Raw genomic sequence first — 23,012 nt, 5'->3', positions numbered from 1 at the left:
CATGTGTTGGGGGGAAGGGAAGAGAGAGTGGGCAGGGAATGTCACATCTTTGCCTGGCTTGGGAAATGTAGAACATCACATCCAGTGCTCAATAAATCCTCCTCCTCCTCCTCCTATCTGACTGAGCAGCTTTATTGGTGAGACAGAAAATCGACTGGCAAAAACCAGAAGGTTTCACTCTTCGGCTCCTCCCACCCCTTCACAAAGAAAAATGTAGTTTTGAATGATCACCAAGAAGCTGTAATTTATTAACAACTGAAAACTCTACATACAGTATTGCACAAATTATGAACAGAGCAAAATTAGAATCAACTGTACACAGGCAGGCGCTAGCATTTACATCGTTTCCAGCCCAGCGCTTGTGTGTTTTGTTAATACAACATCCATATTCAAAGAATTCGGGCTGCTTTGTTTTCTGGCAGTGTCCGATTTCAAACGCAAAGCCTACGCCCCTCCACACGCAATCAAACATTGACTATGCAAAACTCTACAGAAACAAGTCAAAAATACAGCCTTGTTATGGAAAGTTGCTGGAAAGAGGGCTCACTTACATTCATAAAAACAGCTAGGCGCTTCAATCTTCTGGCACTCTGATTCAGGATCTGGAAAACGTCCTTCAATTTGGAAGTTTTAGGGGGAAAAAAAAAAGACAACCCAACTTGAGGGAAGGCAATTGCAGCGCTGCTGAGGCCAAATCCAATATATGGACTTCTCTGACCTCCTCCCCGGCTCTAAGGGAATAAGAGAAGACAGCTTACATGTTTACAAATAAGGTTCTCTCCAACTCTAGGGTTTGCCTCAGCCTACTTGGGAGGCACAATAAAGGCCACCTCCTGCTCTTCAAGAGCCGGGGGGAAACGAACCACAGCCTTTTTGGGGACACTGCATACAACCAAACAGGAGTCTTTGAGCTAGGAGCTAACTAACTCTCTGCTATCCAAAGGCAAACGACAGAGTGAAGACAGAGACAAAGAAGCAGAAGCAGAGAGAGGTCCTGAAAATAGAATAACCGGCACACTGCAGGAGTTCTTGCCTCTTCCTTGACTGGGTTTCTAAGGGGGTAAATGGGGATGAGACATCCTGGCAGAGCTTAAGTAAATGCTTTTGTAAATCCCCCCTGCCTCCCATTTCTTTCTGCTCTTCACGTTTGGTTGGTTGAGCTTAGTACAGTGCCCTGCACACAGAAAACACCCAATAAAATACCAACGACTGAGGGGCCGACTGAGGATCTTCTGGCCTTTGGATTGTGAAAACTGAAGCCGAAAACAGGGAGACAGAACAGTCAATCCTGCCGGAACATGGTCTCTGGATAGAAGGCAAAGGCGACATTCGGAAATGTTCTTCCGCCAACGCGCACCTATCTGGATACCGCACCGAGTGCCAGAAGCAACGAGTTTTCCTTAGCGGGACTCAACCCCCGCATTCCAGGAAGACAATGAATGTGGGACCGTGGGGACTACCCATTAAAGAGGTGCCCCCCAGATGCTGACAAACCCAGAGCCACCCCCCAGGAATAAGCAGAGGATGGGGAAATCATTCCAACAACAAGGATCTTTCAGGCAGGGTAAATTTGTTTTTTCTTTTTTGTCCTGAACCAAACAGCATAAACAGCCCAGCACTTCACTATTCCCGTCACTCAATGCCACTGTGCGGAAATTCACCACACTGGTTTCAATTTCCAAAGGTACGAACTTTATTTCCCCAGATTACAAAGGCCGAGAACCTGAAAGAAACACGACGGTTTAGAAAGCCACTAGGAGTATTTCTGGGGCTTAAAGGCAAACAAGCAGTCCTGAAGTCTCAAATGTTAAAACTTTCTCCACACCCACATGTTCCTTTGATGTTTGGATTATTGAATACAAATTCGCTGGACAATTTGTCTTCTACATAGTCCATTTCTGTTCCTAAGAGTGTTAGCTGAGCCTTCTTTTCGATGAACACCCTAATTCCTTAAAGAAGACAAAAACAAAACAAAACAAAAAACAAACATTACATGGAATCTGAAAAAAACCTACATTCAACTTGCCAAGGCATAGTAAAAAAAAAAACAAACAACTTCAAACAGCAGTCACAAACAAAAGTCAAACAGGAAGTCTTTGAATGTCTTGTAGCACTTCCTTGGATTTTCAACTAATGGCCTCTTCTCCCTTCTCCCTTTCCCTCCCCCCGCCCAATCTTGGCATTGTAAACACACGCTTCAAAACCACACTCTTTGGCTTGAGTTTCCCATGGTAGTAATTCCAATTGACCAAACAGAGAACTGCACTCTTATCTGCCACCTGATGCCCAGACTGGAAATTTCTGTTAGATTAAGGCGGGAGCTTTTTCTATTTTCTATTTTCTGCAGTCGTCGGTCTAGAGATGGGGGGGCAGAGATATGGGGAGTGGGGGAGGCCCACAGTGGTTAAAAATTACAGGCTACCTCACCGCCTTCACCAAAACTTCAGGTATGGCAGTTCTGGTTCGTGTTGGGCGAGATCAGCGGTAAGGCAATTCGACAGCAACTAGGCAGGTAGGCTACTGGGTTGAGGAAGAGGCTGACTGGGAGAAAAGAAACCAGGCTGAACTGCTTTCAGACAGTTTGCCTCTAAGCTCCCTGTGGGCAGGGACCATGTCTACCAACTCTGTCGTAGCATCCTCTCCCAAGCGCTTAGTCCAGTGCTCTGCACACAGTAAACGCTCAATAAGTAACCACCAAATGAATGATAGTTCCTTACAAGTCACGAAAATGTTTCTCAACCGTGAATCTAGCTTTTAGGTCACTCATTTCCTTTCTTTCTAAATGACACTCCTGTTCTCTAACCAGATGGGGTTCACTGGAGAATTCTGGCCGGCGGGATGCCCTCGGACTGACTGACTCAATGCCAGTTTGTCGCATTTGAAGCTGAAACTTGAAGGGATGAAGACTAGAGAGTGAGCTGGTTGTGGGCAGGGAATGTGTTTACCAAGTCTGTTATGTGGTATTCTCCCAAGTGCTTAGTACAGTGCTCTGTGCACAATAAGTGCTCAATAAATACAACTGATTGATAGGCACACCTCAGACCAAACCAAGCCTGCTGGCTTGTGGAGGTGAAGCCCGTACTGTTCAGACTTACGGGGCCATCACTAAGGACAATGTCTGGGCCCCGAAGAGCTGGACTGAAACTACTTCAGTCTGTGGTGTTTCATTCTTTTTCTTTTTTAAATGGAATTTGTTAAGCGCTTACGATATGCCAGGCACTTTACTGAAGCGCTTGGGTAGCTATGAGCTAATCAGGTTGGACACAGTCCACATCCACGAGGGACTCACTGTCTTCACCCTCATTTTACAGATGAGGTAAATGGGGCCCAGAGGATAATGACAATAATAATGATGGTATTTGTTAAGTGCTTACTATGTGCGAAGCACTGTTCTAAGAATTGGGGTAGATACAAGGTAATCAGGTTGTCCCACATGGGGCTCACAGTATTCATCCCCATTTTACAGATGAGGTAACTGGGGCACAGAGAAGTGAAGCGACTTGCCCAAGGTCACACAGCAGACAGGCGGCGGAGGTGCTTCCTGTCGAGTTTAGAACCCCTGCCCCCCCAACTTTCCAACGGTTTTCCTGCATCCCCCCTCCCGATACCCTGATCTCGCCCCACTCCTTGCCCTCCCCACCGGCTCCCCACAGCTTTTTTTTCATTTGTTTTTCAACGGCATGGTCGCCGCGGCCCCGCCATGCTCCGCTTTCCCCTTCCCTGGCTTGCAGCGCCTTGCTCTCTGGCCCGGGCCGGGACTGAGGCGGTGGCAGTAGGGGAAGCACGGTCTTCAAGTTAAAAAGGAAAAAAAAAAAAGGTTTAAAAAGCCTAGGCTGGTTAAGGGGGAAGAGAGAGATGGGCTGGCCCAGGAAGGCCAGAAGAAGCAGAGAAGCAGCGTGGCCTAGTGGCTAGAGCCCGGGCGTCGGAAGGACCCAGGTTCTAATCCCAGCTCTGCCACATGTCTGCGGTGTGACCCTGGGCAAGTCACTTCACTTCTCTGGGCCTCAGTTCCCTCATCTGTCAAATGGGGATTAAGACCGTGAGCCCCACGTGGGACAGGGACTCTGTGCAACCTGATTAATTTGTATCTACTCCAGTGCTTAGAACAGTGCCTGGCACATAGTAAGCACATAGCAAAAAAAAAAAAAAAAAAGGAGTCCATGAGGGTGGGAGGAGGGTGGGTGGGGGGGTGGCAGGAACCATCCCTGGACCTCAGGAGGATGGGGGGTGAAGGGCGGGGAGGGACTTACTCACCTGGAGAATCCGCAAATGCGGAAAGCCGAGCGCAAATCACCAGAGGAAGTGATTTCCGCCAGGCTGCTGTGGAGCCACTCTGGAACCAGTCTAACGGGGCCCAAATTTTGAGAGCTGTTGGATGGCTGGCCAACCCAACCGCCGGGATAGGGCAGCACGATCTTTCCCATTCTCAAAAAACTGGAGGTGAGACAATGAAGGAAGACAAGAATTTTCTAGAGGCATGGGTTGACATGGTTGACTCGCAATCTCTTGTAACCCAAAAGGTTGTTTGCTCCAAGGGGACCTTGCCGAGGGAGGGGGCGGGGGGAAAAATGCAACCTTCTTTTCCCTTCGGCATCCTGACGTGCCCCCAAAAATGGACAAAAATCTCACCTCCAGCAACACAAAGGGCACACGGCAAGCTATTTCGGAACCCAGAATGAGAAAACACTTACCATCTTGGACGACTTCTTCATCAGAGTCTCCTTTGGTCTTTGTGTACTCCAAAGTGTAAGATAGGCCATTACAACCCCGGGTGCGGACGCCAACTTTCACACCCACCTGAAAGATAAGAGGTCTTCTTTAAACCAATCAATCAGTGGTATCGACGGAGCGCTCGCTGTGTGCGGAGAACTGTACTGAGAACTCGGGAGAATACGATTTAACAGAGCTGGCTGACACGTTCCCTGCCTGCGATCAGCTTAAGAGTCTAGAGGGGGATAGAGACATTAATATAAATAAATGAAAGATACAGACATAAGTGCTGTTGGGCTGAGGGAGGGGTGAATACAGGGTGAAAATCCAAGCACACGGGTGACACGGAAGGCACTGGGAGAAGAGGGAATGGGGGCTTAGAGTGAACGCTGCATCCGGGCTGCAGGAATTCACTCGTTCATTCATTCATTCAATCGTATTTATTTAGTGCTTACTGTGTGCAGAGCACTGTACTCAGTGCTTGGGAAGTACAAGTTGGCGACACATAGAGACGGTCCCTACCCAACAACGGGCTCCCAGTCTAGACAGAGAGTAATGTTTCAGAAAAATGATCCAGGCAGCAAGGTGAAGTGAGAAATAAAGGAAGGTGAGGAAGCAGAGAGGTCTGCAATGGATATGAAGCACACAATGGCAAAATCAATTATATTTATTGAGTGCTTACTGTGTGCAGAGCACTGCAGTAAGCACTTTGTAGAGTACGTAATTCAACAAAAAGATCCTTTGAAGAAAAATTAAAGTAATTGCCTTCATGTGCAATTTGAGAAGTAGCATGGCCTTGTTGATAGAGCATGGGCCCAGGAGTCAGAAGGCACTGGGTTCTATTCCCAGCTATGTCACTTGTCCTCTGCGTGATTCCGGGCAAGTCACTTTATTTCTCTATGTCTCAGTTACCTCAACCTGCAAAATGGGGATTAAGACTATGAGCCCCAAGTGAGACATGGACTATGCCCAACCTGATTAGCTTGTATCTACCCCAGCACTTAGTACAGTGCCTGGCACAGAGTAAGCCCTTAACAAATATCATTTAAAAAAGTGCTTAAACCAGAGTGATGGTTGAAGGAGATAATTAAATGATGATTAGTCTGTCCTTGGTCCCACAAGAAGTAGCTGTGATATGAACGAACTTCAGCTCTTGCTGTTGGGAAATAATATACTCAATGAGGGGCCTCTGATCTGTTTATTTATTAAACTGAATATTTTGTTGATGATAATATGCTTGGTTTAGCATTGTCAAGTGCTTAGTATAGTGCTCTGCACATAGTAAGCACTCAACAAATACGATTTAAATATGATTGATTGAAATAGTCAATTAGCAGGAGTAGACAATTCATTTAATCAATCAACTGTACTTATTGGGCACATACTGTGTGCAGAGCACTGTACTAAACATTTGGGAGAGTACAATATAACAGAGTTCCCACAGTGAGCTTACAGTTTAGAGAGGGAGACAGACACTGATATAAATAACTGAATTACACACATATACAGTCCAGTGCAGTGGGGCTGAGGTAGGGGTAAATAAAGGGAGCAAATCCAAGTGCAAGAGTAACGCAGAAGGGAGTGGGAGAAGAGGAAATGAGGGCTTAGTCATGGAAGGCTCCTGGAGAAGATGTGTTTTTAATAAAGCTTTGAAAGGTATGTGGGAATGTCAGTCCTACAGTAGTGGCCCAGATTCATTCATTCATTCATTCAATGGTATTTATTGCGTGCTTATGTGCCCAGAACACTGTACTAAGCGCTTGGGAGAGGACAATACAAGAACAGACTCATTCCCTCTCCATTAAAAGTTGTTTCTCTGGCCCGAAGGGCCCTGGATAAATTGATCCCGAAAGGAGCTGGAGGGATAAAGAGCATATTTCCAGGCACCACAGTGAAAAAGAATAACCCCCTATTTCCAATCCCCAAGAAAAATCACTCCGGGGTGGGGGCACAAAACTGCAGTTGGGATGCTTGAGGTGAAGGTGAAATTTGAAAATCCCAGAGCTGTAGTAAGAACAAACATCTCTCCTTCCACTCCTGTCCCTGCCAACTCCTTCTATGTTATCAAGCTCCTCGATTTTCAAGTGAGTTCCAGGGAGACATCTGCTGTGAGACAGAGCTACCGAGAACAGTCCTTTCCAGTCACAAATTAGAAATACCAAGGGAATGAAGCCTCATAGCCACCCTACTCCAGCTGGCAATCTGACCCACATCAGGCTCTGGGCAAAGCAGAGCCAAAGTGTAATAATAATAACTGTGGTATTTGTTAAGTGCTTACTCTGTGCCAATCAATCAATCAATCAATCGTATTTATTGAGCGCTTACTGTGTGCAGAGCACTGTACTAAGTGCTTGAGAAGTACAAGTTGGCAACATATAGAGACAGTCCCTACCCAACAGTGGGCTCACAGTCTAAAAGGGGGAGACAGAGAACAAAACCAAACATACTAACAAAATAAAATAAATAGAATAGATACGTACAAGTAAAATAAATAGAGTAATAAATATGTACAAGCATATATACATATATACAGGGGCTGTGGGGAAGGGAAGGAGGTAAGATGGGGGGATGGAAAGGGGAATGAGGGGGAGAGGAAGGAAGGGGCTCAGTCTGGGAAGGCCTCCTGGAGGAGGTGAGCTCTCAGTAGGACCTTGAAGGGAGGAAGAGAGCTAGCTTGGCGGATGGGCAGAGGGAGGGCATTCCAGGCCCGGGGGATGACGTGGGCCGGGGGTCGATGGCTGGACAGGCGAGAATGAGGTACGGTGAGGAGATTAGCGGCAGAGGAGCGGAGGGTGCGGGGTGGGCTGTAGAAGGAGAGAAGCGAGGTGAGGTAGGAGGGGGCGAGGTGATGGACAGCCTTGAAGCCCAGGGTGAGGACTTTCTGCCTGATGCGCAGATTGATTGGTAGCCACTGGAGATTTTTGAGGAGGGGAGTAACATGCCCAGAGCATTTCTGGACAAAGACAATCCAGGCAGCAGCATGAAGTATGGCTTGAAGTGGGGAGAGACACGAGGATGGGAGATCAGAGAGAAGGCTGATGCAGTAGTCCAGACGGGATAGGATGAGAGCTTGAACGAGCAGGGTAGTGGTATGGATGGAGAGGAAAGGGCGGATCTTGGCGATGTTGCAGAGCTGAGACCGGCAGGTTTTGGTGACGGCTTGGATGTGAGGGGTGAATGAGAGAGTGGAGTCGAGGAGGACACCAAGGTTGCGGGCTTGTGAGACGGGAAGGATGGTGGTGCCGTCAACAGAGATGGGAAAGTCAGGGAGAGGGCAGGGTTTGGGAGGGAAGACAAGGAGTTCAGTCTTGGACATGTTGAGTTTTAGGTGGCGGGCAGACATCCGGGTGGAGATGTCCTGAAGGCAGGAGGAGACGCGAGCCTGGAGAGAGGGGGAGAGAGCAGGGGCAGAGATGTAGATCTGGGTGTCATCAGCGTAGAGATGATAGTTGAAGCTGTGGGAGCGAATGAGGTCACCGAGGGAGTGCGTGTAGATTGAGAACAGAAGGGGACCAAGCACTGAACCTTGGCGAACCCTCACAGTAAGGGGATGGGAGGGGGAGGAGGAGCCTGCAAAAGAGACTGAGAATGAACGACTGGAGAGATAAGAGGAGAACCGGGAGAGGACGGAGTCTGTGAAGCCAAGGTCAGATAGCGTGTTGAGGAGAAGGGGGTGGTCCACAGTGTCGAAGGCAGCTGAGAGGTCGAGGAGGATTAGGACAGAGTATAAGCCGTTGGATTTGGCAAGCAGGAGGTCATCGGTGACCTTTGAGAGGGCAGTTTCCGTGGAATGTAGGGGACGGAAGCCAGACTGGAGGGGGTCGAGGAGAGAGTTGGTGTTGAGGAATTCGAGGCAGCGCGTGTAGACAACTCGTTCAAGGAGTTTGGAAAGGAATGGTACTGTACTGAGCGCTGGGGTGGATACAAGCAAACTGGGTTGGACGGAGTCCCTGTCCCACGTGGGGCTCAGTCTCAATCCCCATTTTACTGAGGCACAGAGAAGTGAAGTGAATTGTCCCAAGTCACACAGCAGACATCAATCAATCAATCGTATTTATTGAGCACTTACTGTGTGCAGAGCACTGTACTAAGTGTTTGGGAAGTACAAGTTGGCAACATATAGAGACGGTCCCTACCCAACAGTAGGCTCACAGTCTAGAAGCACATTAGAGAACTGTATTTTCAATTTCAATTCAATCGTATTTATTAAGCGCTTACCGTGAGCAGAGCACTGTACTAAGTGCTTGGGAAAGTACGATACAACAATAAACAGCGACAGTCCTTGCCCACAAAGAGCTCACAGTCTAGAGGGAAACTGTAGTGTGCAGAGGGGTGATAAGACAGCACTGGTTACATCAGGTGGCCTAAATTCATCGTGTTCTCACCATCAATCTAATCGCTGAAGTTCTACGACCCAGGGCATGGATTGGGAGTGTCTATTACCGTGGCACTGTTTGTTCTAGAGGAATCTCCCACCCATCACCCGATCAAGGGGTCCGGCACTTTGTAAACGCCAGCCAATCAATGGAATTTACTGAGCGCTTACTATGTGCGGAGCACTGGACTAAGCACTTGGGAAAGTCTAACAGAGTCAGTAGACTTGATCCCTGCCCACAAGGAGCCTATAGTTGGACCTCAAAATAGATTATTAATAATAATAATAATAATGTTGGTATTTGTTAAGTGCTTACTATGTGCCAAGCACTGTTTTAAGTGCTGGGGGGGAATACAAGGTGATCAGGTTGTCCCACGTGGGGCTCACCGTCTTCATTCCCATTTGACAGATGAAGCAACTGAGGCACAGAGAAGTGAAGTGACTTGCCCCAAGTCACACACCTGATAAGTGGCGGAGCCGGGCGGGATTCAAACCCATGACCCCTGACTCCCAAGCCCACGATCTTTCCACTGAACCACACTGCTTCTCAAGTAGCAGCGGTAGGTAGCAATCTGGAGAGGACCCACTAAAGTCTCGAGTTCCCAGAGTTGGCCCAAGGTCCTACGTCCCATGTCAGTGTCTGAGTGGGGACTAGCCCCCCAACTACAGCTCGATGCTATCCCAGGTTACCATTTGTAAATAATTATGGTACTTGTTAAGCGCTTAAGCGCTATGTACCAAGCACCGTTCTAAGCGCTGGAGCACTGTTCATCGGCTGCTCTAAGAAGGCCCCGGGGTCGTCGTGCCCATTAGTCTGGATCACAGGACTTTAGAAAGCACCCCTGACATTTCAAGTCCTTCTACGCTCGAGTTCAAACCTGTCATTACACCACTAAGACGAGAGCCTCCCAGATGGCAGGAAAATCCCAGGTTACGTTACAGTCTGTCCTAGCAGCGTCTGGGTACGGTGGCTTCCAAAATTCCCTCTAAAGCTGGGGAAGAAACGTCACGCCGTCGGTCGTACTTACGTTTTCAGGTTTGTCTTTCAGAAGTTGTTTTATCTTGTTTACGGCTGATGGAGTCTGAAAGAGGAAAAGCAATGTTGAGTGGATCTTCAGAGAAGATGGGAAAACTCGCCAAGGCTTTTCTCTCATCTGCTTCCAGGCGCCACGTAAAATCAATACTTAGCGAAAAAACACTGCACCTTGGGCTCCAACTCCACTTCTTTATCAATCAGTGGTAGTTATTAAGTACTCACTGTGCACAGAACACTGTACTAAGTGCTTGGAAGAGTATGATACAACAGACTTAGCAAACATGTCCCCTGCCCGTAAGGAGCTAAAAGCTTAGAGTCTTCATTGTTTTGAATGCCTGTCGGCAACGATACCCCTTCAATCAGTTAATGGTATTTCTTGAATGCTTACTGTGTGCAGAGTACTGTACTGAGCGCTTGGGCGAGTACACTACAGTAAAGTTAGGAGGCATGATTCCTGCCTAAAAGGACCTTGCAGTCCGCGGGCTATTAACGAGAGTTGGTTAAGTCTCAGAATGTAGCTGTTCAGTAGACTACAGCTTGTCACAAGCATTCACTGTTGTCCAGAAAATTCATCATCATCATCAATCGTATTTATTGAGCGCTTACTATGTGCAGAGCACTGTACTAAGCGCTTGGGAAGTACAAATTGGCAACATATAGAGACAGTCCCTACCCAACAGTGGGCTCACAGTCTAAAAGGGGGAGACAAAACCAAACATACTACAAAATAAAATAGAATAGATATGTACAAGTAAAATAAATAAATAGAGTAATAAATATGTACAAACATATATACACATATACAGGTGCTGTGGGGAAGGGAAGGAGGTAAGATGGGGGGGATGAAGAGGGGGACGAGGGGGAGAGGAAGGAAGGGGCTCAGTCTGGGAAGGCCTCCTGGAGGAGGTGAGCTCTCAGTAGGGCCTTGAAGGGAATTGTTACAAGTTACAAGTTTGTTACAATTGTTACAAGTTTAGAGTTGCGGAAAACATCCTCATTCCTCCTCCTCCACACCCACACTAAAATGGATACAGCAAAAAGAATTGTGTATTTAGTTCTAACACCCACACACATCAACATCCACACCCAAGCTGAAAGAGTTACTACCTAGAGACAGAAGGGAAAAGTGGATCACTCAGTAAGATCATTTTTACCATTATTACTGACAATAATAATAATTGTGGTATCTGTTAAGTGCTTACTATGTAGCAAGCATGGTACTGCACGCTGGGGTAGATACAAGATCATCAGGTCCCACGTGGGGCTCACAGTCTAAGCAGGCGGGAGAACAGTGTGGCTCAGTGGATAGAGCACGGGCTTTGGAGTCAGAGGTCATGGGTTCGAATCCCAGCCCCGCCACCTGTCTGCTGTGTGACCTTGGGCAAGTCACTTAACTTCTCTGAGCCTCAGCTACCTCATCTGTAAAATGAGGATTAAGACTGTGAGCCCCATGTGGGACAACCTGATCACCTTGTATCCCCCCAGCACTTAGAACAGTGCTTTGCACATAGTAAGCGCTTAACAAATGCCATTATTATTATTATTAACAGGTATCGAAACCCCATTTTGCAGTTGAGGAAACTGAGGTACGGAGAAGTGAAGCAGCATGGCTTAGTGGCAAGAGCCCGGGCTTGGGAGTCAGAGAGCGTGGGTTCTAATCCCGACTCCACCACTTGTCTGCTGTGTGATTTTGGGCAAGTCACTTCTCTTCTCAGTTGTCTCAGTTACCTCAGTTACCTGTAAAATGGGGATGAAGACTGTGAGCCCCATGCGAGACAACCTGATCACCTTGTATCTACCCCAGCGCTTAGAACAGTGCTTGGCACATAGTAAGCACTTAACAAATACCATTACTATTATTTATTAAGTAAAGTGACTTGCTCAAGATCACACAGTAGGTACACAACAGAGCCAGGGTTAGAATCCATGTTCTCTCCATCAGACCAGGCTACCTGCCCTTACTGAGTGCAGAGAGCACTGTACTAAGCACTGGGAAAGAATACACAGGTGGGAATTGGGGGTGGCCCCTGTCCCTTGGAGGGCTCAAAATCTAATAACTCAATTTGCTTGTCTCTACTCCAGCGCTTAGTACAGTGCCTGGCACATAGTAAGCGCTCAACAAATACCATAATAATAGTAATAACAATAATAGTAATAACACCTGCCCGCTTTTGATTCTTAATGAATTTATCAAAAGTATTCCTGAAATGTTTACTGTGGGCAGAGAACTGTACTCATCAATCGATGAATAGGATTTACTAAACACTGACTGCTCAGAGCGCTGTACTGAGCGCTTGGGAGAGGACTATACAACAGAGTTGGTAGACACGATCCCTGCCCCCAAGGCGCTTCCAGTCTAGAGGGGGAGACAAATTACAGACAGAGGAAATGACGGAGTACAAGGATGTGTGCTGTGGGCTGAATATACAAAAAAAAATGGTATTTGTTAAGCACTGTGCCAAGCACTGTTCTGAGCACTGGGGTAGATACAAGGTTATCAGGTTGCCCCACGTGGGACTCACAGTCTTAATCCCCATTTTCCAGATCAGGTAGCTGAGGCCCAGAGAAGTTAAGTGACTTGCCCAAAGCCACACAACTGACAAGTGGCGGAGCTGGGATTAGAACCCATGACCTCTGACTTCCATGCCCGGGCTCTTTCCACTGAGTCACGCTGCTTCTCTATCAAGTGCTTTAGGGGTATACAGATCTGTGGGCACAGGTGAGGCAGAAGGGGAAATGCAGGCTTAGTCAAGGAAGACCTTTGGAGATGTGATTTTAGGAGGGCTTTGAAGGTGGGCAGGGTGATGGGCTGTCGGAGAGTCAAGGAAGACCTTTGGAGATGTGATTTTAGGAGGGCTTTGAAGGTGGGCAGGGTGATGGGCTGTCGGAGAAGCACTTAGTACAGTGCTCTGCACACAGTACGCACTCGGTAAATACGGCTGATTGAGTTGAATGAAAGAGGGAGGACGTGGGTGAGGGGTTGCCAGTGGGTCAGATGAAACCTTGTTAGAGTGAATAGGCTGGCGGTAGAAGAACAGAGTGTGCCTGATGGGTCTGTGTTGCAACTGAATTAGTAGACATGGTCCTTGCCCTCAAGGAGTAAAAAGAACAGGATAACGGGACATAGATTTCATTTATCCTAGGGAGGGCCAACGTCGTAACTTCTGGATTTTTCTGTTCGTAAGGAACACGAGTTACTCTAAATCGCCCTATGTAAAAAAACACGCACCTCACTGAGAGGATTTTACACAAAAACCAAGAGCTTGAATCAGGCATCCTTCTCCACTTGTAAATCTTGGCTGCCCTAGTTACCGCGGGCGCCTTTCAACTCAAATGATCCCAATACCTCAAAGTGAAGTTGCAGGCACGTTAAAAATAGAAGTAGCTGTGGGAAAAACACTTGATAGAATTAGAATCGGAGGAGGAGGTCTTGAGAGGCCAAAGAGGCAAAACAAATGGAGGTAATTGCAGCGAGGATGGAAACAAACTCTTCAGAAATCGGTTCACAACATCCCATCACCAAACCCCCAGATAAGGCTGTTTTTCACCCTAAGGGTGTTCTTCTATTTCTGTGTTTACTTCTGTTTCTGTGCTAAACATGTGTAAAGGCAAAATAATTCTTTTCTAGGTTCCCCAGCCCCCTAAATCAAGTTACCAAGCTGCTGGATGTACCTGACGATATCTGTAAAACGTTCACTACCCGACACAGGCTACCTGGCCTCGAGGAGCTTACACTTGAAAGCAGGTCACAGACACCCTTTGCCTAAAATAGTGGGGTCAGGAGGAATCAGGAATCAGAATTTAGACTGTGAGCCCACTGTTGGGTAGGGACTGTCTCTATGTGATGCCAATTTGTACTTCCCAAGCGCTTAGTACAGTCCTCTGCACATAGTAAGCGCTCAATAAATACGATTGATTGATTGATCAGTGGTATTTCTTGGGCACTTATGGTGTGCTCCCTGCCTGCAAAATACTCCCACTCCCTTCTACCTCACCCTTGCACTTGGATTTGCACACTTTATTGCCCCCACAGCACTTATGTCTACATCCGCAATTTATTTCTTTATATTAATGCCTGCCTCCTTCTCTAGACTGTAGGCTCACTGAGGGCAGGGAACATGTCTATTAACTCTGTTCTATTGTATTCTCCCAAGTGCTTAGTAGAGTGCTCTGTACACCGTAAGCACTCAATAATCACAATTGATTGATTGAAAATACAAGTTTTGTTGGGCAGGAAGATTAGAAGATGAATATTTTCTTGGCCACACTCTGATCGCTGCAGGTCCCTTTCTTTATTACAGCATTAAGGCAGAATTGGGACTTAGACCTGGAGTGGGTCACTTTGGCTAGCAATCTATTTTCAGGCCCTGACCATTTTCTACCACAGGAAGCTCCTTGAGCTTTAGAAAACAGCCCAAGTTTACAGACTTGGGAGCAAACTGCCGAGTTAAATAGCTGAAGAAGAGTTTTGTTTCTTTCCCTTTCACTGACTTCAAACAAAAAACAAAGATCAATGTGTTATACCAAGGAATGTAAATGCAAATCATGTCTTTGACAATAAAATGCGGGGATTGGTTCTTAGCCCCACACACCTGAGGAAATTCAGCATAATAGCTCTAAAGGCAGCCTAAACTTGGTTCAGACACAAGTTAAAAGCAATAGCAAACGCAGTTTTCTCATCACCTTGTCACGCATAAACGTGGTAATCTTTTCAAGGGAATCAAGATGCAATCTACTGTGGGACTAAGACCCAATTTTTTGACCCAATTAGTTTTATTTTTTTGCCTTTACAAAAGCTGAATGAGAGAACACAGACATAGAAGAGGCCATTAGAAGGGAAAGCCTTAACAGGAGATTGTTGAAGAGATATTGTGAAGTGATTTCTGAGGAACAGTTGAAGCCCGTTTTCTTCATTTCATAACTGAAACTACCATTGATTCTGCACCTTTGAACTCTCAAGATCTCCTTCTAAGATCCCAATTCTAATAAGAATTTTTCCACATGCCTACTTCTATTCTTAGCCAAAGCAGAATATCATTTTTTCAACTGTGAGAAAAGGTACAGTAACTAGAAGTCTTCCATTATCTACTGTCTCTAAGCAACTCTTTTCAGTCTAATTTATCCAACAGCATGACTCATTAGAGGTTCTTGGAAGCTCCTTAATGATGATAATAATAATTGAGGTATTTGTTAAGCGCTTACCATATACCAGGCACTGTACTAAGCACTGGGGTGGATACCAGCAAACTGGGTTGGACACAATCCCTGTCTCCATGTGGGGCTCACAGTCTCGATCCCCATTTTACAGATGAGGTAAATGAGGCACAGAGAAGTGAAGTGACTTGCCCAAGGCCACACAGCAGACAAGTGGCAGAGCCAGGTTTAGAACCCATGACCTTAGGACACCCAGGCCTGGGCTCTACCCACTGTGTCTCACGGTATTTTCTACAAACTACTCCTCAGGATACTTCCTTTCTGCTGACTGTTGGAAAGATCCATTCTGAATGTACTCCAAATTCAACCCATCAATCACTCCATCAATGGTATTTATTGAGCGCTGACTGTGCAGAGCACTGTACTCAGTGTCTGGGAGAGTACAAACCAACAGAGCTGGTAGACATGTTCCCTGCTCGCCCGAAGCTTACAGTCTAGCGGGAGAGACAGATTTCAAAATAAATTACGCACACAGACAGGGGTGCTGTAAGGCTGAGGGTGGAGTGAATACCAAGTGCTTAAAAGGGACAGAGAAGCAGTGTGGCCCAGTGGAAAGAGCACGGGCCTGGGAGTCAGGACCTGGGTTCCGATCCCAGCTCCGCCACTGGCGTGCTGTGACACCTTGGGCAAGTCACTTCACTGGGCCTCAGTTTCCCCAACTGCAAAATGGAGAGACAATCCCTGCCCTCCCGCCTATTAATAACAATAAAAAATAACAATAATAATGTTGGTATTTGTTAAGCGCTTACTATGTGCCGAGCACTGTTCTAAGTGCTGGGGGAGATACAGGGTAATCGGGTTGTCCCACGTGGGGCTCACAGTCTTAATCCCCATTTTACAGATGAGGGAACTGAGGCCCCAAGAAATTAAGTGACTTGCCCAAAGTCACTCAGCTAAGTGGCAGAGTCAGGATTAGAACCCACGACCTCTGACTCCTAAGCCCATGCTCTTTCCACTAAACCACACTGCTTCTAAGCCTATTCACACTTGTGAGCTCCCATGTGGGACCTAGTTATTTTGTTTCCATCGAAGCACTTAGAACAGTGCTTGACACAGAGTAAGCGCTTAACAAATACCACTATTATTATCAATCAATCAATCGTATTTATTGAGCACGTGTGCAGAGCACTGTACTAAGCGCTTGGGAAGTACAAGTTGGCAACATATAAAGACAGTCCCTACCCAACAGTGGGCTCACAGTCTAGAAGGGGGAGACAGAGAACAAAACCAAACATACTAACAAAATTAAATAAATAGAATAGATATGTAAAAGTAAAATAGAGTAATAAATATGTACAAACATATATACACATATACAGGTATATACAGATAATCCATAATTATCACTATTATGGATCCCATACAAGGACACCACACAAGGAAGGAGTAATTCAACTCAGCATTAAAGATGGAAACTCACTGTCAACAGAAATATATTCACTTTTCCATTAAAAAAAACGTTGTATTAAAAAAAAACAACCAGCAACACTCTCCTATTAACTGTAATAAATTCGGGGGCCCATCTCCCTCCCTCCACTGTAAACTAGTGGAGGGCAGGGATCAGGTCTATTGATTTTCTTGTACTCTCCCAAGCACACAGTACTGTGCTCTGCCCTCAGTAGATGCTCAGGGAAGCAGCATGGCTTAGTGGTTAGAGCATGGGCCTGGGAGTCAGATGGTCATGGGTTCTAGTCCCAGCTCTGCCACTTGTCAGCTGTGTGACCTTGGGCAAGTCACTGCACTTCTCTGGGCCTCAGTTCCCTCATCTGTAAAATGGGGATTGAGACTGTGAGCCCCACATGGGCTGTGCCCAACCCAATTTCTTGTATCTACTCCAGTGCTTAGTACAGTGCCTGGCACATAGTAAGTGCTTAAAAAATACCAAAATTATTATGTTCACAAAAAATGACTGAGTGGCCCAAACACTAGCCTTTTTTCAACTGAGTCTGGCACTGGCAGATCGGTCACAAGGACACCCAAGGACTTGTTCCTTCCAACTATCAATGAGGCCATCGCCTGTTCAAGGCTGTGAGCCCGTTGTTGGGTAGGGACCGTCTCTATATGTTGCCAACTTGTACTTCCCAAGCGCTTAGTACAGTGCTCTGCACACAGTAAGCTCTCAATAAATACGATTGAATGAATGAATGACTGCATCTCCAGCGGGGAAAACTTTTTCCCCCGCCTCCAGCGACTCCTCTGCGGATAGGGTCCCCTGTGGCTCTGCAGAGGGAGATGGGTGAGACCATTCCAAAGAAAAAGCTGGATGTTTTGGATTTCCTGCTGCGTCCCCACAACAGCCACCGTTTCCAATGGGAGTTGGTTTTCCCACGCTCATGAGTATCGCCAGTCAGTCTCCCCACCCTTAAGCCTAGTCTGCCAATGTTCTCCAGCGGGCCTGTTAGCTTGTCCGGGGGGCTCTCGTCTACCTCACCCCCATCCTGCTTCCACCCCGGAACGCCCTCCCTTCTCATAGCTGACAGACGATCGCTCTCCCAGTGTAGCTCAGTGGAAAGAGCACGGGCTTTGGAGTCAGAGGTCGTGGGTTCAAATCCCGGCTCTGCCAATTGTCAGCTGTGTGACTTTGGGCAAGTCACTTCACTTCTCTGTGCCTCAGTTCCCTCATCTGGAAAATGGGGATTAAAACTGTAAACCCCCATGGGACAACCTGATCACCTTATAACCCCCCCAGCGCTTAGAACAGTGCTTTGCACATCGTAAGTGCTTAATAAATGCGATCATTATTATTCAAAGCTTCCTTTTAGGCCCATCTCCTCCAAGAGGCCTTCCCTAAGCCCTCTTTTCCTCTTCTCCCCCTTCCTTCTGCATCGCCTTGATTTGCTCCCTTTATACCTCCCCCCTCCCAGCCCCACGACATTTATGTCCATATCTGTCATTTATTTATTTCTATTAATGTTTGTCTCTCCCTCTAAACTATGAGAGTCCCACCGCCGCCCCAGTGGCTCTGTCCATTAGTGCGCTCGGCCGCCCACCCCGAAGGTCGCGGGTTCGAGCCCCACCCGGGGGCGGGACCTGCATTGCTATTCTATTTATTTCTTCTAGACTGTGAGCCCACTGTTGGGTAGGGACCGTCTCTATATGTTGCCAACTTGTACTTCCCAAGCGCTTAGTACAGTGCTCTGCACACAGTAAGTGCTCAATAAATATGATTGATTGATTGAAAGCTTGTTGTGGGCAGGGAAGTTGTCTGTTACTCTGTTATGTGCACTCTGGGGCACTCAAGGGCACGCTGTGTACCCCGTGGGCCTGTCATGCTGATTAAACTGCCACAAAGAGCAAAAATTCCAGAACCAGCTCCCTGGCCCTGAAATCGTTCATCTGCTTCACTGGTGAAGCGTGTCCCCACCCGATACTTCCACCCCAGCCCCCAGCCCCCCAAAAGACTCTTTTTGGGCAGGGCACGGGTCTGCTAATTCTGTGCTACTGTCATCTCCCGAACGTTTAGTATCGCACTCTGTACATACTGGGAGCTCAATAAATACCACCAATTGACTGACTGATCTTGCCCAGCCAGCTCGTTATGATCAGGGGATGTATCTGTTTATTGTTGTATTGTCCTCTTCCAAGTGGTTAGTCCAGTGCTGTGCACACAGTAAGCACTCAATAAATACGACTGAATGAGAATGGGTTTTCACTTGTGGCGTTGTGGATAGAGCCCGGGCCTGGGAGTCAGAAGGTCATGGGTTCTAATTCCGGCTCTGCCACTTGTCAGCTGTGTGGCCTTGGGCAAGTCACTTCACTTCTCTGTGCCTCAGTTACCTCCTCTGTAAAATGGGGACTAAAACTGTGAGCCCTATGTGGAACTGGGACTAGGTCCCACCCGATTTGCTTGTATCCACCCCAGTGCTTAGTACAGTGCCTGGCACATAGTAAGTGCATAACAAATACCACAATTATTACTAATATTATTAAGGAGCTTCCAAGAACATCTGATGAGTCATGCTCTTGGACAAATTAGGCTAAAAAAGAGTTGCTTGGAGATGTCTAGTTATTCCAATAATAATAATGGTATTCGTTAAGCATTTATTATGTGCCAGGCACTGTTCTAAGTGCTGGGGTGGATACAAGCATGTCAGGGTGGACAGATAGTCCCTGTCACACGTGGGGCTCACAGTCTCCATCCCCATTTTCCAGATGAAGTCACTGCAGCCCACAGAAGTGCAGTGACTTACCCAAGGTCACCAGCAGACCAGTGTCAGAAACAGTGCTTTGTCCTTTAGGCCACGCATCTGCTCTGCCTTTTCTCACAGCTGAAAACAGGATAATTCTGTTTTTGTTAAGAACAGAAGTAGGGGTGGGGAAAAACACTTAGTAATTAATAACTCAGCCCAGTAAACACAGGGAAGTAAACTAGGAAAGCAGCATGGCATAGTGAATACAGGCCAGGACTGGGAGTCAGAAGGTCACAGGCTCTAATCCCAACTCTGCCGCTTGTCTGCTATGTGACCTTGGGCAAGCCACTTAACTTCTCTGTGCCTCAGTTCCCTCATCTGTAAAATGGGGATTAAGACTGTGCGCCCCACGTGGGATAACCTGATCACCTTGTATCCACCCCGGTGGTTAGAACAGTGCTTGGTGCATAGTAAGCGCTTAACAAATACCATCATGGCCATTATCATTATTCTCCGGGCCTCAGTGACCTCACCCGTGAAATGGGGATTGAGATTCTGAGCTCCACGTGGGACAGGGGCTGTGTCCAACCCAGTTTGCTTGGATCCACCCCAGTGCTTTGTACAGTGCCTGGTACATAGTAAGCGCTTAATAAATACTACAATGCTTGGCACATAGTAAGCGCTTAACAAATACCATTATTATTATTATTATTAAAAGAGGGGGTTGGCCCCCAGAACCGCACAGCCTGCTGGGAAAGGTAGTCGCTGACAGCCCTTCTCCCCTCCACCTTGTTTCTCTGCCCGTTTGCAACCAACTGGCCAATGAGAAGCAGCGTGGCTCAGTGGAAAGAGCCCGGGCTTTGGAGTCTGAGGTCATGAGTTCAAATCCCAGCTCTGCCAATTGTCAGCTGTGTGACTTTGGGCAAGTCACTTCACATCACTTATATGTTGCCAACTTGTACTTCCCAGGCGCTTAGCACAGTGCTCTGCACACAGTAAGCGCTCAATAAATACGACATTGATTCTCTGTGCCTCAGTAACCTCATCTGTAAAATGGGGATTAATAATAATAATAATAATAATAATGATGGCATTTATTAAACACTTACTATGTGCAAAGCACTGTTCTAAGCGCTGAGGAGGTTACAAGGTGATCAGGTTGTCCCACGGGGGGCTCGCAGGATTAAAACTGAGAGCCCCCCGTGGGATAACCCGATCACGTCGTAACTTCCCCAGTGCTTAGAACAGTGCTTTGCACATAGTAAGCGCTTAATAAATGTCATTATTATTGGAAGTCAGAGGTCGTGGGTTCTCATCCCGCCTCCGCCACTCGTCAGCTGTGTGACTTTGGGCAAGTCGCTTCACTTCTCTGTGCCTCAGTTCCCTCCTCTGTAAAATGGGGATGAAGTCTTCTCTCCTTCTACAGCCCAGCCCGCACCCTCCGCTCCTCTGCCGCTAATCTCCTCACCGTTAGGCCTCGTTCTCGCCTGTCCCGCCGTCGACCCCCGGCCCACGTCCTCCCCCTGGCCTGGAATGCCCTCCCTCCCAACATCCACCAAGCTAGTTCTCTTCCTCCCTTCAAGGCCCTACTGAGAGCTCACCTCCTCCAGGAGGCCTTCCCAGACTGAACCCCCTCCTTCCTCTCCATCCCCCCACGTCTTACCTCCTTCCCTTACCCACAGCACCTGTCTATATGTTTGTACATATTTATTACTCTATTTATTTTACTTGGTACATATCTATTCATTTTATTTTGTTAATATCATCATCATCATCAATCGTATTTATTGAGCGCTTACTATGTGCAGAGCACTGTATTAAGCGCTTGGGAAGTACAAATTGGCAACACACAGAGCCAGTCCCTACCCAACAGTGGGCTCACAGTCTAAAATTAATATGTTAATATGTTTGGTTTTGTTCTCTGTCTCCCCCTTCTAGACTGTGAGCCCACTGTTGGGTAGGGACTGTCTCTATATGTTGCCAACTTGGACTTCCCAAGCGCTTAGTACAGTGTTCTGCACACAATACTGTGAGCCTCCCGTGGGACAACCTTGTACCCTCCCCAGCGCTTAGAACAGCGCTTGGCACATAGTAAGAGCTTAACAAATGCCATTATTATTATCATATCGTCGTGAGTGGGGAAGGAAGAGCGAAGCCCGTCGCCCTCGAACCCCTATTTTCCGTAGCTCCGGACGGTGACTCCGCCTCAGGGCCGGGGGAGGAGGGCCCTAACTGAGGTGAACCAATGTCACGGGCCCGGCCCTGGAGGCTAGAGACTTTTCCCTCCTCGGGCCCGCCGCCGGGAGACACTCACCAGGGTGAGGGCGGCCCGGGAGGGCTGCAGCTTTCTCTTGCTCACAGCCCGGACGGTGGCTCGGACCAACGAGGCGGACATCTTGTCCCTCACCGCCCCGACCTCGGCCGCGGCTCCCCCGCCTCAGGCCCAAACGGCCGCTCGCCCGGGCCGCCGCAGGCCCCGCCCCCTTGCGCCCCCAAGCCCCCTGCCATTGGGTGAGACCCGCTGATTGACAGCGGGAGGGCGGGGAGCCGACGTGACGTTCGATCGATTCCGTTGCACGACGTAGGGTCGGGGACGTGGCCGCGGGAGGGAGGCGCGTGGGCATGCGCAGTCGCGCGCGGAGTGGGGGCGGGGCGGGGGGGGAGCGCGAGCCGGAGAGGTAGACGCTTGGCCTGTAGGAGGTCGTAATAATAATCATCATCATCATTTATTGAGCGCTTACTATGTGCAGAGCACTGTACTAAGCGCTTGGGAAGTATAAATTGGCAACATATAGAGACAGTCCCTACCCAAAGGGCTCACAGTCTAAAAGGGGAAGACAGGGAACAAAACCAAACATACTAACAAAATAAAATAAATAGAATAGATATGTACAAGTAAAATAAATAAATAGAGTAATAAATATGTACTAACATATATACATATATACAGGTGCTGTGGGGAAGGGAAGGAGGTAAGAAGGAGGGGATGGAGAGGGGGACGAGGGGGAGAGGAAGGAAGGGGCTCAGTCTGGGAAGGCCTCCTGGAGGAGGTGAATCATTCATTCGTATTGAGCGCTTACTGTTCGTTCATTCATTCATTCAATCGTATTTATTGAGCGCTTATTGTGTGCAGAGCACTGTACTAAGCGCTTGGGAAGTCCAAGTTGGCAACATAGAGAGATGGTCCCTACCCAACAGTGGGCTCACAGTCTAGAAGGGGGAGACAGACAACAAAACACAGCACCTGTATATATGTATATATGTTTGTACATATTTATTACTATATTTATTTTACTTGTACCTATCTATTCTATTTATTTTATTGTGTTAGTATGTTTGGTTTTGTTCTCTGTCTCCCCCTTCTAGACTGTGAGCCCACTATTGGGTAGGGACTGTCTCTATATGTTGCTAGCTTGTACTTCCCAAGCGCTTAGTACAGTGCTCTGCACATAGTAAGCGCTCAATAAATACGATTGATGATGATATTAAAAAAATAGAATAAATATGTATAAATAAAATAAATACAGTAATAAATACATACAAACAT

At 47.3% G+C, this 23,012-nt stretch overlaps 1 protein-coding gene across 1 annotated transcript; it reads right to left on the bottom strand.

Annotated features, from left to right (window-relative positions):
* Positions 1-218: 218 nt before the first annotated feature.
* Positions 219-21,906, bottom strand: ISCA1 (iron-sulfur cluster assembly 1). The gene is made up of 4 exons (XM_038770031.1): positions 21,780-21,906; positions 10,114-10,167; positions 4,692-4,797; positions 219-1,949 (listed from the first exon to the last, which is right to left on the bottom strand). The coding sequence occupies exons 1-4, from the start codon at positions 21,858-21,860 to the stop codon at positions 1,801-1,803; spliced, it is 390 nt and encodes a 129-aa protein (XP_038625959.1). The 5' UTR covers positions 21,861-21,906; the 3' UTR covers positions 219-1,800.
* Positions 21,907-23,012: the final 1,106 nt, after the last annotated feature.

The sequence above is a fragment of the Tachyglossus aculeatus genome, chromosome X4 (assembly GCF_015852505.1).
Source record: "Tachyglossus aculeatus isolate mTacAcu1 chromosome X4, mTacAcu1.pri, whole genome shotgun sequence".
NCBI classification, from domain to species: Eukaryota; Metazoa; Chordata; class Mammalia; order Monotremata; family Tachyglossidae; genus Tachyglossus; species Tachyglossus aculeatus.
This window is presented reverse-complemented; position numbering and strand designations above follow the sequence as displayed.